This window comes from Akebia trifoliata, chromosome 12 (assembly GCF_017979445.1).
Source record: "Akebia trifoliata isolate Shusen 1 chromosome 12, ASM1797944v1, whole genome shotgun sequence".
In the NCBI taxonomy this organism is placed as follows: domain Eukaryota; kingdom Viridiplantae; phylum Streptophyta; class Magnoliopsida; order Ranunculales; family Lardizabalaceae; genus Akebia; species Akebia trifoliata.
Genome location: NC_141386.1, coordinates 7471192 through 7490063, shown reverse-complemented (window position 1 = coordinate 7490063; position 18872 = coordinate 7471192). Strand labels below are relative to the sequence as shown.

Here is an 18872-nt window from a genome sequence, read left to right as displayed (position 1 = left end):
GTGCACATAGAACCATTGATACTTTTTAATCGTATCTTGAGGAAAGTATAAATGCTTTTCGCAGTGTGAAATGCAGTGACTTAAAATAGTCATGTGAGCATTTTTTTCCTTTATCACCTGTCTTCCACACTTCCAAAAGGTCATTTTTGTAATTTCAAGTAATCAATAATTCCAAATTCAGACCGACGATGCCCGGTCTTAAACCGTCAAAACCGGCTACGTTTCATGTGTTGGACCACAGCCAGAAAAAACCCTCTCTCTCTCTCTCTCTGGAAAAGTGGGGGCTTCGCTGTACAGATGGTCACCAAACCCTAAAAAAAGTCTGCAAATCTCTGCAAATTCATGCCCCCATTCGATCCATATTCGATTTCATCATCATCACTACTGGATTTCTTCAGCATCAGCTAAGATTCAGAAGTGGAATTTCTTTAAGCAGCTGAATCAGGTCAGTTCTTCTTCCCTTATCGGGTTCTTCTCCATCGAAATTATCTAGGGTTTGCAGATCAGTTATGATTTTATATGATTTTGATACGTTAGATTCCTGGATCTAGTGTTTAAACCGTTTCTTTCGATGTGGATTCTACAATTTGTATTGAAATTCTTTGTTTGGTTGATGTTCGTGGTGTTGATCTTGAATTATTATTTTTTGATGGTTATTTGGGTGAGAAGTAGGAGAATCTGTGACGAAAATGGCGAATCGGATCAAGGAAGATGAGAAAAACGAGAAGATCATTCGAGGGCTTTTGAAACTACAGGCGAATCGGAGATGTATCAATTGTAGCAGTTTGGTATGTTTTCTGTTTCGCTATTCGTTTTGTATTTCAAGCACATTTTTTTGTATTTATAATTTTGTTCAGTGTATTATGAGAAGGAATATATCTGGAATTATGCATGTTCGACAATTGTTTATTGCATTATGAGAGAGATTATTATATCTTGAATTGTCACCAAATTCTGTTTTCAGTCCATTGGCATAAAAATATGGGTTGCGAGCTCCATAAGTCCTGTTCTCTATGTGCAGGATGAACCTGGTTCATTGGGCAGCTTGAGAAAATGCATTATTTCTATTATAATAAATCTCTCTCTAAAACAGTTAATTCTTAGCAAATATTGATCTTTTAAAAGACCAAATTTCTGCCAACAAATAGGATGATTCAATTTCCACTTTCTCATATTTCCATTTCGTGTAAAAGAAAGTATTTATAGATAAAACAATTAAGAGTGAACAAGTCTTGCTATCTTGCTTCTCCATGATGTGTACTAGTTCATGGACAAATCAATTGATCCATATGACGAACTAGGTAACCTCGGGCAAACATGTTGGAGCTCTTTTGAAAAATTCATTCCTTTTCGGATAAAAACATTTCAACGTTGGTTGAAAGATGTGACTTTAGGAAGTTGACAATATATGACGCTAATGATGTTAGATCAAATCAGGTCGTAATATTATAAGCTTTAGTATTTGAATTGAATCATCATTCAGATTGTTGGTTTTAAGACTATAAGATATAAAAAAATATTTAGGTAATTTGCTTCTATTCCATAATTAAGTTGTTCAATGATATTTTGAAGACTAAAAACATGCTAGATGCGTATGTAGAAAAAGTATTGTAGTGCTTGTACATAATAACAAAGAACAAAACTGCATTTACTATTGAGGCACCAAACTTGTGAATCACATTAGGGCAATTTTTCTAGTTTGGCAAATGGTATACTATTGATGAAAGGAAGAATGTACAAATGATTTTTGTTGACTTAGACAAAGTACTGTAAGAGTTAATTAGGTGGGTATTAAAAAAGAAAAGTCTCAAAAAAAAAAAATGTAAATGCAATTAAGGACATGTATGAGAGTGTTATGGCTAAGTTAAAAACCAATGGGGAGCGGACAATCGAGTTCCCAGTTGTAGTTGGTTTATATTAATGATTTTTTCTGATCTTATATTTGCTTGCTTTAGTCATAGAGGAAGTAACTGTTCAGGTTCAAGAGCAGGTCTCTTTATGTATGTTATTTGCAATTGATGTAATATTGATTGATGAGAGTAGTGAAGGAGTTGACCCAAAATCATCACTCTAGAGAGTTGCTTTGGAGCCCAAAGGACTTTATGATACTAATACTAAAAAACCAAACTCCTAGACCAAGTAGAGGAGAAAAAGAGGAGAAGAAGAAGATTAGAGAGATGGAGAGAGAGCCAAACACTCCAGCAGCTATATAGTTTGTCATCTCCTCTTTATTTATTGAACATAACTAACAAAAAGTATGTGGGGCCCACATACATAACATAAGGTGGGCCCCATTATACAAATAGCCCACACGAGTTACTAAAGCCCTAGGGTTGTCACACAAACACGCACACATGAACAACCTAGCTGTTCTTGTATAACATAAACAAATTTCTAACACTCCCCCTCAAGTTGAAGCATACATATAAAAAATGCCCAGCTTGGTACATAAAGAAGAAAAATGTACCCAAGATAAGGGCTTAGTGAAAAAATCAGACAATTGATCACTTGACTTCACATAGAGTGCGACGATCTATTTACGCATGAGTAAATCCCTAACAAAGTGACAATCAATTTTGATATGCTTTATATGCTCATGAAAGACAGGATTGCTGGCAATAAAAATGGCAGTCTAGTTGTCACAATACATCTGCATAGGTAATGGAGCATCAACACCTATGTCACGAATAAGATAATGAATCTATGATATTCACCTTCAACACTAGAGCGAGCCACAACGTTTTGCTTTTTACTACACCAAGTAACAAGATTTCCACCAACAAATGTGCAATAACACGAGGTAGAGCGACGATCAGAACGACTCTTGGCTCAGTCAGCATCAGAGCATTCAGAAACAATCAAGCAAAATGAAGGACGGTACAAGAGACCCTTTCCATAAACACCCTTCAGATAGCATGGAATATGGCAGATATCTTCCCAATGAGGTTGTTGAGGGCATGCATAAACTGACTATCCACTCCCACAACATAAACAATATCATAGGAACTTGCAATTAACCACCTGTACCTCCCAGTGTCCTAAAAGACTTTCCCCTGTTCAACATCAAACTTGACAGAATGGGAATATCAACTGGACGAAATTCTAGAGTGCCTGTCTCAAATAATAAGTCCAGCACATACTTGTGTTGACACAGAGTGAGTCCATCATTGGAACTTGCAACCTTAATCCCAAGGAAATTACGAAGGAGGCCCAAGTTTTTTGTACCCAAATGAGTTTGCAACTAGGCAATACCAACAGAGTTGTTTCTAGTGACAATAATGTCATCCACATACACAATGAGAATGATAATACCTGAGGTAGAATGTCATGTAAATACAGAATGATCAGAGGTGGAAAGCTGAAACTCATACCAAAGCACCACATAACTAAATTTGTCAAACCAAACACGTGTGGATTGTTTCAGTCCATACACCTTCTTCAGCCTACACAAGATTTTCTTTCCCTTCAACTACATAACTTTGGGGCTAATCTATATACATTCCTGTAAATCTCCATGAAGAAATGTATTTTTGATGTTTAGTCAGTAAAATGGCCAGTTAGAACTTAATGTGACAGATAGAAAAATTCTAATGGAGTTGATGTGAGCAATAGGTGAAAGGGTTTCACAATAATCCACACTATAAGTCTCTGTATACCCTTTAGCCACCAATCGAGTCTTAAGGTGATCAATCGAGCAATTAGGTTGATATTTTACCGTTTATACCCAACAACAACCAACAAAGGTCTTCTTGGAGGGTGTGGTGAGGTCCCATGTCTGATTCTGATAAAGGGTATGCATCTCGTCGTCCATAGCAAGTTTCTATCTAGAAGAAGACATAACCTATCGATAAGTACTAGGAACAAAAAGAGTGGACAATAAAAATGCGAAGGAATGAAAAATAGATGAAAGATGATGGAAAGATACAAAATTAGAAATAGGATGGTTAGTGTAGGAACGAATACCTTTCTGCAATGCAATAGGTAGCGTGGAGGAGAGGAAGGTGTTATCGTCAGAGGTGGATGGTCCTTAGGAGATTCAGGTGATAGTTTGGCTACGGCTAGATTGTAAGATACAACGGCGATGCTGAGAGTGCTGATGAACCTGCAAACAAGGAGGAGAAGACATTGGAAGAGGAACAATAGGCAAAACTAACTCTCCCTGACGAGAATGAACCATATTAGAATCGAACTAACGACCTAAAGTGGAGAAAAAATATGTTGACTAAAAAAAGGTGACATCAACACTACTCTAATATCGACGCCTTAAAGGATCATAACAACGATAGCCTTTTTGAGTCCTGGGATAACCCAATAAGACACTAAATAGCACGAGGAGATAACTTATCATGACCAGTCCCAAGAATGTGGGCGAAGGACACACACCCAAAGACATGTGGAACAAGAGGAAATGACTTAACCTTAGGATATAACAAAGAGAAGGGTGTCTAACTACCCAAAATAGGTGTGGGAACTTGGTTAATGAGAATAAGTAGTAAGAACGCCATCGGCCCAATAAGGTTTAAGAACAGACATGTTAAACGATAAGGTGCAAGTCACATTTAAAATATGACGAAGTTTACGCTCAATGATGCCATTATGTTGGGAGGTATGCGGACAGGTAGTTTGATGGATAATACCATGGTCTATGCAAAAAATCAGACATACAATTTTGGGTATATTCAAGGACATTGCCAGAACAAAATTTTTTAACACGATGTTCAAATTGAACAAATATCTCATTAGAATAGGACTCATTAATCATCCACAAAAATGACAAAATAAGAAAAATTAGTACTTTTTATTCTTGCAGGACCCTAAATGTTCGAATATACTACATCAAAAGGACTCAACTGATGACTCTCTAGACTAGAAGAAAAACTACTACGGTTATACTTGCCTAATTAACAAGCCTCACATTCTAATACTAAAATAGGACTCAATGTGGGAACAACTTGACGCAACTTTTGCTCAAAGCAAGAATTGGCTTATCACAATCTAGAAAATATAGCCCATTTTGTTCATGCCCCAAACCAATCACCTTTTTCTTGAGGTCCTGAAAAACACAAGAGGTAGGAGAAAATGTTATAGAATACTTTAGTGATTTTGTTAGTTGACTTACAAATAGAAGATTAAAAGAAAATTCAGGAACAAATAAACAAGAAGTGAGTCATGGAATTGTTAGGGTGAAGATCACTAGTGCTAAGGCCAGGGTGAGAAGAACCATTAGCTAAAACAATAGGAGATCTAGATGAGTGAAAATTAGAAAAGAGGGAGGAGATACTAGATATGTGAGCACTAGCATCAGAGTCAATAACCTAGGAAGATGAAAGTGATCAAGCAACTACACAAGTAGAATTACCCGTATTGATCGTAGTTGCTATGTGAACATATGAAGGAGAGGGTAGATCAGACAACTTCTGAAGGATTTGACTAAGTTGAGCAGTAAGATTGCCCTGAGACAAAATCAGTAACCAGGTGTCTAGAAGCAGATGGTTGAGTGACAAATGCGGAGGATGTATCAGCAGATGCATTGTGGGCATAGTCAGGATGTCCACATTTGTCCCAACGATAATCCTCAGTATGCCCTGTCTTACCACAGTTGCATTTCCAATTTGACCTATCAGTACCACGGCCAAAAACAGTACGACTACGACGACCCCCACGAGTCCACCACGATGACCACTACGATTATCACCACGAGCAACAACATGTCAATTGCGAGGAGTCCCACGAATACCATCACTGGTGATTAAGGTAGATGACTTCTTAAGAAATGGAGCTGAGTGCGAACGAGAGGCCCTTTGAAGGTGAGAATATGCATTCGCTACAGTAAAAAGTCGTTCACCAGTCAGAATCTGATCCTTGAAGACATTGTACTCTGAGTTAAGACTGGACAACCATAATGCAACTTGGAACTCTTCCCGTTGGCGTCGTTGAACTTCCAAATCAGTGCTCAAAGGTTGATAGAGTAGTAACTCTTCCCACATACTTTTTAGATTGCTTTAACGTTCATTTAGGGGTTTATCACCCTGTTTGGAAGTAAATGTGTGTTCAACCAATCTCAAGCACCCTAGTCACATTACTCTATTGATTGTACATCTCTACAAGAGAGCTCCATATCTTCTTTGTAGTATCAAGAGTTGGACATTGGAAGCCACATATGGTTCCATGCTTAACCAAAGCTAGGTTATATCCAACGAATTTTCACTCCACTAATCTTCATAGTTCATTGAATCCTCAGGAGGAGGATCTTCAACAAGGTGTTTCACTTTGTTCTTGGCTCGTATGAACACCTTGATAGCATGGGACTAAGAATGGTAGCTATTTCCATTCAAGCTTATTGAAGTAATTTATTTGGCGAAATCATTAGTTGAAGAGCTACGTTCATCCATTAGAACAACCACGAAAAAGAGCAAACACACAAACGAGGGAGAAAGCAACCGGCGTAAAAGACACCTAAGAGAGGGGTGACAAAGGGAGGAGGCGTCAAAACTCCACCAGTTTTGGGTAAATCAAAAGCCCAATTTGGCCAAAAAGAAAAATAATAAAACTGACCTAGACACCACTCATAGCAATTAAACTTTCTAAGATGGCAGGAAAATAGCATCATGCAGCCCTAAAACTTAGTTACAACCAACCACACGCACACAACCACGCCCTAGATACACATCTATGGTTTATCTTGAAACACCACAACAAACCGAAGTTTTTTTCACCCCAAAACTGCAGAAAAAAAGTTCAACTACAGAAATAAGGGTTTAAAACTTAAAAAAAAATAGGAGAGAAGGAAAAAAAAACTCTGCTCTGATATCAAGTAAAACACCAAACTCCTAGATCAAGTAGTGGAGGAGAAAGAGAGAAGAAGAAGATTAGAGAGATGGAGAGAGAGTCGAGCAAACCAACAGCTATATAGTTCAGCTTCCTTTTTATTTATTAAACATAACTAATAAAAAATATGTGGGGCGCACATATATACATAAGGTGGGCCCCATTATATAAATAGCCCACACGAGTTACTAAAGCCCTAGGGCTGTCACACAAACACACACACATGAACAGCCTGGCTGTTCGTGTATAACAGAAACATATTTCCAACAATAATAATTAGAATAAAAGTCGAGTGTATAGAGTGCAATTTTAGTAATGACTTTTGTAAAAATTTATAATAAAAAAATACTGTAAAACTGACATTTTTGCCTTGGGTCTATTATCCTTAGAGATGGAGAGTTTGAGGAGGATGTTCTCCATAGGAATAAAGATGGATGGTTGTTGTCACACCCCAAAATCCCAGCACGAATCCCTAGGATTTTGTGTTGAGATCTTGAAGTGTGAGATATTTTACAATACAGTGATAATCAATAATCCAACAAATTCTAAATTATACAAATAATAATGAAAAATGCTATGAAAAACTGTTAACCTATGTAAGTAAACAAGAAATATGGATACTTATTGTGTCAATAAGCTGGGTCAGGCAAATTGAGCCAATTCATTATTACCATGTCCAAGCCTTGTTGCTAGTGGTGCTTGCTATCTCTCAACTAAATTCTTTAATTCCTTTGCACCACATAATTACTTGCAATTGAAGGTGGAAGGGGTGAGTAATAAGGAAGTCATCCAGTAGAAATGAAATTGTAAATATGTAGCCATATCATGCATGATTAATCATGTTAAACATTTATAGAATATGCTGGATTTTGAGTAAAAATTTTGATTTACACTATGAACATGATGAACAAGAGAAAATAATAAAGTCAACAAACTATCAGTTCTATACATATCCATTCGAAGCAAACACAAAACATTAAAGAATATACATAATAAGAATGCCGTGATGTAATCGAAAAGAGCTTGATGAACACGTCATAACTGCCTCGGCTATGACGAATCGATGTTCCTGTATTTAACTTCCAGTATGGAATTCCATCATTATTTTCTGATTCTATGACCAGTCTAGCATATCACACTTGGGTAACCATTTATCCATCTTTTGTTGGTCGTTAACCAAGACCCAAAATACGTTGATCCATGGTTTGATGACTATAAACTTTCAATGATCACTAACAAGTCCAATAGAAACTCCCCACTTCTTAGCCTATCAAACAATACAATGTGGACCTCAAACATTTCTACACTATACAGAAATTGTCTTTACATACAATTGTTTATTTTCCATAAAAGATAGAAGGAATTTTTCAGATATCACAAGTGATCTTTTTTAGGATGTCCCATACCACCAAGGAGATCAAACATCTCAAGTGTTATCCTATAGTAACCAATCGTATCCAGAAATGCAACAATAAATTACATGCAGTTTTGTGCCTAATGAGTTTGTTTATCAAGATTGAGATTGAAAACAATTTTGTAACTCTCAACTTGCATAGAAAGCTGCAAAGGAATCTAGGTCCATCAGTATTATTCCTGGTGGACTCCAAAAAAAAAAAAAAAAAAAATCAGCTTGGGATTTTTTTATGCTGAATTTGATAAGGTGGATCAATGGAAGCAGAATTAGAGGTTCTGGTATGCAGGTGGGCTATATGTGGACATGTGTCTATGCTGCAAGTACGGACTCCCAAATAGTTTATTGGGCAAGGAGAAGTGCATGTCGTTTATCAAGTCCAAGCAACCATGAAGTGGTCTGGCAACGTTGAGATCGTTGATTCGACTCCAGCTACCCACCAAAAAAAGGAAAAAAGAAAAAGTATGAAGTGGTCTTAGTTTTGTCTGTTTACAAGTTCTAGATGTATGACTTTTGGTTAGAACAGTTTCGTGAAAGTTGATGGGAATGAGAGTACTTCTATGTTGATAGTGGCCTAGTCACTTGAGGAATGAAGGATTACTTGTATTGATTGAGCTGAGTGCCCCCATTTGAATGTTTATTGTTTGGTTGATCCACTTTTTGGTTGTTTTATCTTTATTCAATTTATCTTGATTTATTGATGTGATAGCCTGCATAAATGAAATTAGGTTACACTGTTAAGGTCAGTTTTCTTAGGTATTCAACTTAATTGCTGAAATCCTTCAATTTGTACTTTTTTGTTCTGATTCCTACATTTTGGGAAGTGTTAGTGAAGTTATCATGCTTTTTAGAAATGGCTAAAGGGTGTAAGCTCTTGAATTGGAGAATATGTAATATATTACTCTCCTTTTCTACCTTTAATTGGAACGAGAGCAGTTTGGAAGTATATGATACATCCTGACTTCACATATTCCTATCTCTGCTTTGTCATTCTAACGATTCTTGCTGAGACCCCTTTGTATGGATGTATCTTCAATGAATACCATTACTTGGTATGCCTTGTTGATATGCCTCTGCATTACTCTATATGCATTGGTCATACGTTCTTGTTTTGCTCGGTATGCATCATCCATACCATCCTCTCCTTGGTCATTATGCTATGTTCTGTGTAAAGAAAAATGACTCGTAACTATTTAAAGGAATTGTGTGACAATTTACGTCTTATTATTTACCTAATTGCTGTACTTTTGATATGCCTTGCCCTATATTTTTTATTGACTCACTTCTAAATTTTTTATTCTCGATATGATCTCTATACATAAAATATGGGGACATATTGAGGTGTATCAAATGATACTTTATACTATGCTGTCATGAAGATACCCACTTTAGGTTATCCTACTGTGCCCTGATGTACTGCAACAAATAGTCCACTAAATGATCTAATCTATGCTGCAGTTGCTTACATTTTTTGTACTCCCTCTTTGTTGGTAGAGTAGCTTGTGTTAAACTGCTTATGGGTGTAGAAATCTTTGTTCTTCCATGGATATACTTTGACAGTTCCACTAATTGGGTGGACATGTTGTCAAAGGTGAAGGTTTTTTTGCAGGATTACCATATTGCTCACCTGTTCCTTGTATTCCATGCTTCATAGTTTGAATGACTAGGTTCATTTCGAAATTCAGTTCTATGACCTTTTTTGAGTTCATGGATCTAGCTTATATTGCATGGACTCTAGTGTAGCTAGGGGGTTTGGAGACAGGAGGAGATTGACCACTCTCAAATAGGGCCACTGGATGCGTTTGGGGATAGGAGGAGATTGACCACTAGGGGGTTCACATGACATGATCTGGAACGGGTGACCCCACTAGCAAGGGAACGGCGGATTCATAATCCACTCTCGCTAATTAGACAAACGGGAGGGAATACAATTCTTTCGGCATCTTATCATCAACGATTTACATGTCATCACACTGAGAAGAGCATAATCAAAGAAACCAAAGGTCCCGTGAGACGTTATTCTTTTGAAGCATTTTGCCAGGAGAGTGAGGGCACCCTTCTAGGGTGGGAGCATTTCTTTTCAAATGACAACTGCTTCTTCCTGCTGTGGGGGCGTTGCACCTTTCCCCTTTTCTTTTTTATTTCTTATTGTGACATACTTAGTAGCACTTTCTTTACTTGTTACAATATATCACATTATCCATTATTATCCTCACTATTGTGTAAAAATCATTAGTTCGATCTAAATTATTTAGATAAAATGCAGAGTCAATGAATCCTATTTTCAAGGTTTGTCCCATCTAACATTAACTCCTCTTTTGGACTTTGACACCAGTCCTTGGATCCATGCAACATGGATTCTAGTTGTTGGAATGTTTCTTTAGCTAGTAGCTAAACACTCGTCATTTTTCTGGCATGCAGGGACCACAATATGTGTGCACAAATTTCTGGACGTTTGTTTGCACAACCTGTAGCGGAATACAGTAAGTTCTCATCTCTCTCTCTTAGGATAAATAGTGTTATATCTCTTTGTTGTCTTTTGTTATATGTTTTTATTACCTGTCTAATATTTTAGGCATTTTGCTTCTTTGATTCATTTCATTGGGTTTGTGATGCACAATGAGGTTCTATGTGAAATTGCAGAAGAGACTCAGGTTTCTTTTGGATGAGTAACTCTGATAAATAGGGCCACTTTCATTTCAATATTAGCTGAGACATTGTATTAAAGAGATAATTGATTCGTTGACTTATATTGCATCCAAAATAATTTCAGTCGGGAATTCACACACCGTGTTAAATCAGTGTCCATGGCAAAATTTACTTCACAAGAAGTTAGTGCTCTTCAAGGAGGAGGGAATGAGGTATACATTCACACCCTTTCATGGATGATCTGGCTATTGTTATTTACAATCTGCCAATTAATCCCTCATTCTTGTTGTCACAGCGTGCAAGAGAGATTTATTTTAAAGAGTGGGACTCACAGAGACATTCTGCACCTGATAGCAGGTTTGTTTCTTGTATCCCATGTTATGCTACGTTAATTAGGAACTTATTAATGGGTGCGATTTGTGATTCAATTTTTTATTTTCTTCCAGTAATGTTGACAGACTCCGGGACTTCATAAGGCATGTTTATGTTGATAGAAGATATACTGGTGAGAGGAGTATTGACAAGCCTCCAAGAGTGAAGATGGTACACCAAGTTTCTTTATATCTATTAATTTATTACTTCATTTTTTCTCTTTTACTCTGGATGGTAAGCTGAGATTGAATATTAAGGCATTAATTGTTACCAGTTGACGGTTGTGAACTTTGTCATGCCCATTTCTCCTTAGTGTAGTTCCAGATGGCAATTGTTTTTAAGTTCTGTTGGATATCTCTAGTTAAACTTTGTTCATTAATGATGTTGCTTCTATGTGTCATACAGGGTGATGAGGATCCTCATGAAAACAGAAGGGTAGATACATATCGAGGTAGTTCTAGGAGCCCACCTTATGAGGATACACATGATCGTCGCTACAGTGAAAGGTCTGGTCTTGGTGGACGAAATGATGACAGAAATTACAGATATAATTATGATGAAAGAAGAAGTCCTGGAAATGATCAAGAAACTCGATATGGTAATTATAGGAGAAGTCCTGTACGTTTTGAGGTGGTAGATTACAAGCATCGAGATGATAGATTTGGAAATGGTAGGAGACCTGATGGAGAATCTAAGTTGGAGGAAAGGTCACCGAACCGTCAAAAGGATTTGGACGTGTCCAGTCCCCCTATGGTACGCCCTGTTAGAGAGATTTTGGGAGAGGATGTGCCACCTCTACGTATTAGTGAACCTCCTAAAGCAAATGGTGGGAAGGCTACTGATGGTTCTACACGTACACAGGTGGAATTTCTATTGAATTCTAACCTGATTTTTTGTGCTTTGGAGAAAATTCTCCTACCTGACTTCATCCCCCAGTATCTCCACTGTAGCATCATAAAAGTTTATGGTGTTAAAAAGTTTTGGCTTATTGAAATGCATGGATGTATCATTCAGTGATATGGCAGGGGTTTTCATCAACCTGTAGGATTCATTCTGATGACCTATGTGATAAGATTTTTAGTTCAGATATCTTTTGATATTTGGTGCACCAAATGTGTGCAGCTTGATTACACCCGGTTCCTGAACTGTTGCAACTTGAGTTCTGTTTAATTGATCTTTTAGTTTTAATTGTGTTTTGTTATCTTTGACAGTTCTAAAATATGAAGTACTTATCCTTCAAAGGGTTCTTCATTGCAGAGGACTGCATCTTCCAGCAGCCTGGGATCCATAGATGGTAGTTCAGTGGAAATTAAAGGGGCGAACTTAGGAAGCTTGATTGACTTCAATGCTGATCCTGAACTTCCTGATGCTACGGTAGTGCCGCCAGAACAACCGACAACAATATCTACAGCTCAATCTGTGACACAGACAGCAACAACTCCGTCCGTTGATGGTGGAAACTGGGCCTCTTTTGATTTCCCATCACAGGCTCAGGCTCCGGCTTCGGTTCCAGCTCCAGCTCCAGCTCCTTCAAATGCGAACACACTGGAATCTATGCTGTCTCAATTATCAGTTCTAGCACCTGCACCTGCAGGCAACATGTCAGCATTGTCCATTGGTGGTGGTACTCCAACAAATGCACCAGTCAGTAACATGTCAATATTACCCATTGGTGGTGGTGCTCCAGCTGCAGTTGTAGGCAACATTTCGACAATACCTATTGGTGTTGGTATTGCAGCCACACCAGTGGGAAACATGTCAACCTTACCCAATAGTGGTGGTGGTTCAGCGGCCCCACCTGGGGGCATGACGTCAATGTTGCCTATTAGTGGTGGTGATTTCTTTGTCAAAGCTAATGATGGAAGGCAGTTTCCGAGCATACAGCAACAGCAGCCTTCTTTATTCACTACTACTGTTAATCAGTCTGCTACTCCACAGTCCACTGTGTCAGTTGGTGGGGCTCCAAATAATCAGGTGAGTCACATTACAATTATATTCTATGTATTGTTATGGCCCTTGTGATGGATGTTCTCGCTCATATTTTATGCAGCCATGGAATTCATCACTCGTGCAAAATGCACAAGGACAAATGACTGCAACAGGACAGCCATCTCAAGCAGATTCAAAGCCCGCCCAAGAGACAATTGGTGGGGTTGCCTCACAGCCTGCCCTTTCAGAAGTGAAAAATAGCGGAAGAAAAGAACTTCCCGTGGTAATGATTTTCTCTTACGTTGGTTCTTGGGTCTCATTAATTATTACTCTTCAGTTATAAAGATTTACTGAATGCTCTGCAGGACCTTTTTGCTGCCACCTTTTCAACAGTTCCTGGTTGGCATACTGGTACACCCCATGGCATGGGATTTGGGATGCAATATCCTACTGCAGCGGTACCGTCACCTGCTTATAAATTATTGTTTTAAATGATTTGCTACCATTTACATTTGACCAGTTACTAACTCGTGAATGTGGATTTTCTGCTGCAGCAAATGCCAACATATCTTTATCCATCAAAACCATCGAATCCATTTGATCTCAACAATGAACCAACTATGGTTCATGCTCCATCGGTATGTATATTTTATTTCAAGTTTTATTTTTATTTGCTTGAGTTGATTCTTTTGCTTTTGTTTCTGAGCATATACGCTGAGCACCCGAGGTTAATGTTGTCTAAATGTAATTCTTTCCAACATATTTTCTTGCTATGCTTCATATGGTATCAAAGCCCTTTGGGATCTAGTCATCAAAAAAAGTGGGTAGGAGATTAGGTTCCTAGAGGTTGAGGTTCCTTTTCAAGGATGGGAATGAAGCCCTTGCAGGATCTTAGGGCCTTGTACCAAAAAAGGGAGAGGAACTAAGCACATAGGATACATGACTAACATTGAGGACACTTTTTTAAAAAGAGGCAGGAAGAATGTTACTTATCTTGTTAAACTAAGTCATTGGTTCTGAATAACAATACTAGCAATGCGCCATTCGGAACGATAGGGACAACAACAGGCAGTTTAGCAAATGAGCAGGCTTACTAGTTGCAAGGCAGAGTACGAGCACAACTGTTTGTCTTTACACTTTCAACGTGGGATTAAGTTTAATAATGAATTCGTAGTAAGTATTTCTATGTACTTCCTTGCAATTTTCTCAATCTCTAGGAGTTTTGAAGCTTAATCGGACAAAATGTTTAGAGGATAGAGATATCTTTATGTTTCTTGTAATTCTCGATTGGTCATCTCAACCTTCTCATTAATGCAAAGTTTGTTTTACCTATCAAAAAATGTTTCAAGAATTCTTATGGAACAAAAAATGGGTCCTGCAAATTCCATCTTGTTGATTGGAACACCATATTTTCCTATCAAGAAAAGTGTTGGGAAGATTAAGGTGTGGAACTTAGCTCTCCTTGGCAAATGCTTGTGGAGATTTGGAGTCGTTCGTGGTTGCCTTTGAAGATTGGAGAGTTATCTAAGCAAAGAATGGGTCAGCCAATTTTGGGTGGGAAAGTTGGGTTTTGAGGTTATCATACGAGTATGTTGTCTGGAAATGTTTTTTTGAAGGTGCTTTCTGAATTTCGTAATAGCATTGCATTCAGAATTGGTAAAAGGTATAGAACTGGTCTTAGGAGGATCCCTGGTATGATAATTCTTTTCTTGTGTCGCAGTCTTCAAATCTTTATTCTGTTTTTCTAAAAAGAATGCTTCAAAACAAAATTTCATTTTTTGTCTGGGGTTGAGTTTTTTTGGGATTTCGGGTTTAAAAAGAATTTCAATGATTGGAAGCTCGAGGCAATTGCTAATCTTATCATCCGGATGTCTATCATTACAATATCTATTTCACACAAAGATGGCTGGGTTTGGTCGTGAAATCATAATTTTCTAACTCAAATCATTCTACGAATCCATTGTCCTTCTTTTGTGGTCTGAATTAAAATAGCTACAGTTATTTGAGAGCCTAAAGTACCATCCAACGTGGTTTTTTTAGCATTTGGTTAGCCATCTTAGGATTTTGACCATTGAGTATGAGTTTGGACCTCTGTAAGGCCATGAATCCATTAATCATCTCTTGATCCATTGTTCTCTCACTTGTTCAATCTGGTCTCATTTTTTTTTTCCTATGTTCATGGAGTTTTTTCAAGCTAATTACTTCACCCTTTTTTAATGTTGGCATTCTTTGGATTTAGAACTAGGGAAAGTTGTTTGGAATTTTTCCATTTGGAAGGAGGAATAACAATCCATTCAGTAAGTTGTCATTTCTATCTTAGGGCCTACGTTTCATTGGAGTAAAGCCTTTGAAGAATTTAAGTGTTTCTTTTTTGAGGATCAGATCTTTTAAAATTGTGTTTTGTTTTGTTTCTTTTGCCCTGTGGCAAATAGATCTTCTCGACCTCCCCTATTTATTTTTTTGTTAATATATTTTCTTCTACACATAAAAAATAAAAAGAAAAAAAAGAAAAGAAAAGAATTAATCATTCTTCCAAAAATCTTAGGCATGTTTGTACAACTATGAGTATACAATGTACAGAGAACTTTCTGATTCATTATTCTTGAAGAGAAGAAAAGGTGAAGTGGAACAAAAAGTTTATTCGATATAAATATTCAGTTGGAGTTTACATTAATGGAAGACTACTGTACAGTGTTTTAAAGTACCTAAGGCGTACTTGAAGTGTGTTGGATTCTTGAGGCGATGCGTAAGCCTCAATTAATTTAAAAAAAAATCATAAAAAATATATATAAATTATAATAAATTTAAAAATATATAAAAACAAGTAAACAACCTTCAAGCATCAAATAAAACATTAAACAATAAAAATTTAGGGAAGTAGTAGTGTATCATCACTCATAGAGTATAAAACATCAAATAAACAACTAGTCTAGGCCTAGGAAAGAATTTTTAGACTCTATTATAAACTAGAAAAGAATTTAAAAAAAAAAAAACAAGAGAAATATGAGATTTTGAAAAAAAGAAAAAGAAAGCCAAAAAGTTCAAGAAAGAACATAGAAAAATCACATATCTAAAAACCTAAGAAAATCCTTGATTTGTTGGTTCTATTTGACCACAATCTTCGTAAAAAAAAGTTATAGGAACTGACGGATTCGAAATCAGATGAGTATTGGAACCTCTGGGAAGAAATCTCGGTGTAGGGAGTTTTTAGGGTTTCAAAGAGTTATTTTGAGATATCTCTTGATAACCTATGTTTAGAAGACAAAAAACACTCTTATTTAGTAGTCTTTAGTAAATGAAAGACATGGGTTGGGATGGTGGTGTGTTTGTGTAAAATAAAGCAAGAAACAAAATTTGAATTTTTGATCCAGAACATTGGGGTCTGCCGAAGAAACTGAGGCTTAAGCCTCAGTTGTTCTTGAGGTGTGAGGCACGAGGCGTACGCTTTACATCTTTGAGGCGTAAGTCTCATTAATTTCTGCTGAGGCATACGCCTTGAGGCATGAAGCATACGCCTCGCCATGAGGCGTACGACTTTTGAAACACTGCTACTGTAAGTTTTGGGATGAAGTATCAAGTCAAGAGGTTTGATTGGTTTCTTCTGGATAATTTGATATATATATTTTTGGTTAGACCTTCCATGTTTGATTCAGAACGTGCCATATTTGAATCACTCCCAGTTTACCTAATCATACGGGGCCTCTGGAAAGTCGCTTCTTTCTTATGGATATTCAGGCCACAAGTGCTTGATTTCGATTCTGTTGACTTGGGAGTCCAAGCATGGTCGAACTTTGAATTTAGGTCTATTGATTTATAGTTTCTCACTAGTTCACTACTGATTTATTTTTCTTTTAACACACCGTAATCCGTGTTTCATGTAATGTAGTATCCATCTATGACATCTTTGCAAGGAGCACTACCGAACATGGCAGCTCCTCCAGGCTTATTGCGTACTTACAGCCTTGGTACCCCCAGCCATGGTACTCCTTCCCCACGCTGGATGACTCCCCAGTCACCATCTTATGCATCCGCAGTGCCTCCAAGTAAAACATGTTTCTTGTCGTTTATCTCCTCTTCCTTTTTCTCATGTGGCATAATATTACTGGCCCTTAAGTTTTTCTGACTTTGGTCAATAATCTCAGGTGCATACATGGGGCAACAAGTACCACCCAGTAACGTACCAGCTTTGGGGTAATAATAATTATCTATTTCTTGTTTCATTTTTAGTTTATTCTCGATTTTTTTTCCTGATCACTGGATTGCATTGAATTTTATGAAATGTCCAAAAATCAGAATGTGGTTTTACACATTCCACTGCCAACTCGGCAAAGTGGCATACCACAGAGGCAGACTTTGGATCAAACGCCACCTCCCCCCCCCCCCCCGGATTCACACTTAAAACCTTCCCCAAATGAGAAAAGAAAACAGAAAATCAAGAGTAACTGACTACTATGCCAATAAAATCTGATCTTCTAAGAGCACATAAATCCCTGCATTCGGATTACAAGTTACCAGCCTAGTGAAATCCAGGGATCCCAAAAACTAAATCACGGCTAACAACCAAAAAAGTAATTTTGGAACTTAGTACTACTATGGCCTAGACTTGGCCAGTTTTTTACAGCAAGGTAATTTTGATTTTGGTTGTCCATTTCATACAACCCAGGCCTGATTTAAGTAACATTCCACAAATTTCCGGCACAACCTGGTTTATTATTATTACTACTACCACTACCCCTAACCCTTGAATACTTCTTTACCAGGAATGTTGAAGATTACATTGATTTTTCTCAACCATAATTTTTATTTTTTATAGATCAAATTTTATTAAAGACAGATGGTGGTTGTGAAGAATTCAAAACCATAAATTACTTTAAATATCTTGCACTTGCATTTTAAAAAAAAGTTCTACAACATTTTCCAACAATATTGGCTGATGGTATTTTGTAAACCATTGCAGACATCAAGGAGGTGGGGGCTTCGGTGGTGAGGCAGCTTTATTCGGCTCTGTAGGTACAGATCAACAGCTGGCTGGAAGATATTCACAACCTGCTACCCCGAATTCTTTCTCTTCCCTTGGAGGAAACCCATTTGGATAGAATACAGAGAACAAAGGCTTCCTGATGCCATGGCATCTTGCTTTTCAGTCTGCTGGGAAAGAGTTATTTTATTTCTAGTTGAAGATCAAGTGAAATGGCCCTGTTGAATCAGAATGTTTTCCAGGGACATCTTTGTCCAATTTTACGGTAAAAAAAAAGTCTGAAACAGTCATTGTGTACGAAGTTGAATGAAAAAAGAAGTGATGCAGAGAGAGATTTGGGGGGACAGTGTTTGGACAAAAGAGGAAAGGACACCTCTCGAAGGTATTTTTTCGTGGTCATGGTTGTGTTGTAAATTTTATTGTTGTTATCATATAATTCATTGGGTATATTGTATGTTTTCAGCCTCCCAACCCAATGGTGTTTGTATCTTTTGTATTAGTCTGTTGTCATACTTTTCTACCTCTGCACTTAGGGTTTTGTATTTTTTTTTTTTAGGTTGCTGTCACACCATATGTACCGTGGTGGTTGCTTCAGGTCCATGAAAAGTACATAATTTTATAGAAGTTCTATGTCAGTGGGAATGGAGTTTGTCTTGATAATGAAACATAAATCTATAAATATGGTTCTGATTGTGTTGATTCTTA

General features: G+C 37.4%; 1 protein-coding gene across 2 annotated transcripts; it reads left to right on the top strand.

The window, feature by feature from the left end:
• Positions 1 to 221: 221 nt before the first annotated feature.
• On the top strand, positions 222 to 18872 carry LOC147388828 (uncharacterized). 2 transcript variants are annotated; one of them, XM_086419131.1, is made up of 14 exons: positions 222 to 445; positions 673 to 788; positions 10661 to 10722; positions 11013 to 11100; positions 11184 to 11245; positions 11335 to 11431; positions 11666 to 12121; positions 12518 to 13234; positions 13311 to 13472; positions 13555 to 13647; positions 13744 to 13827; positions 17076 to 17232; positions 17332 to 17380; positions 18147 to 18872. In XM_086419131.1, exons 2-14 carry the CDS (start codon positions 690 to 692, stop codon positions 18283 to 18285), a joined length of 2265 nt encoding a protein of 754 aa, XP_086275257.1. In that variant the 5' UTR covers positions 222 to 445; positions 673 to 689; the 3' UTR covers positions 18286 to 18872. The 2 variants fall into 2 exon arrangements, with proteins under 2 accessions (XP_086275257.1, XP_086275256.1); XM_086419130.1 differs by having other exon boundaries at positions 670 to 788.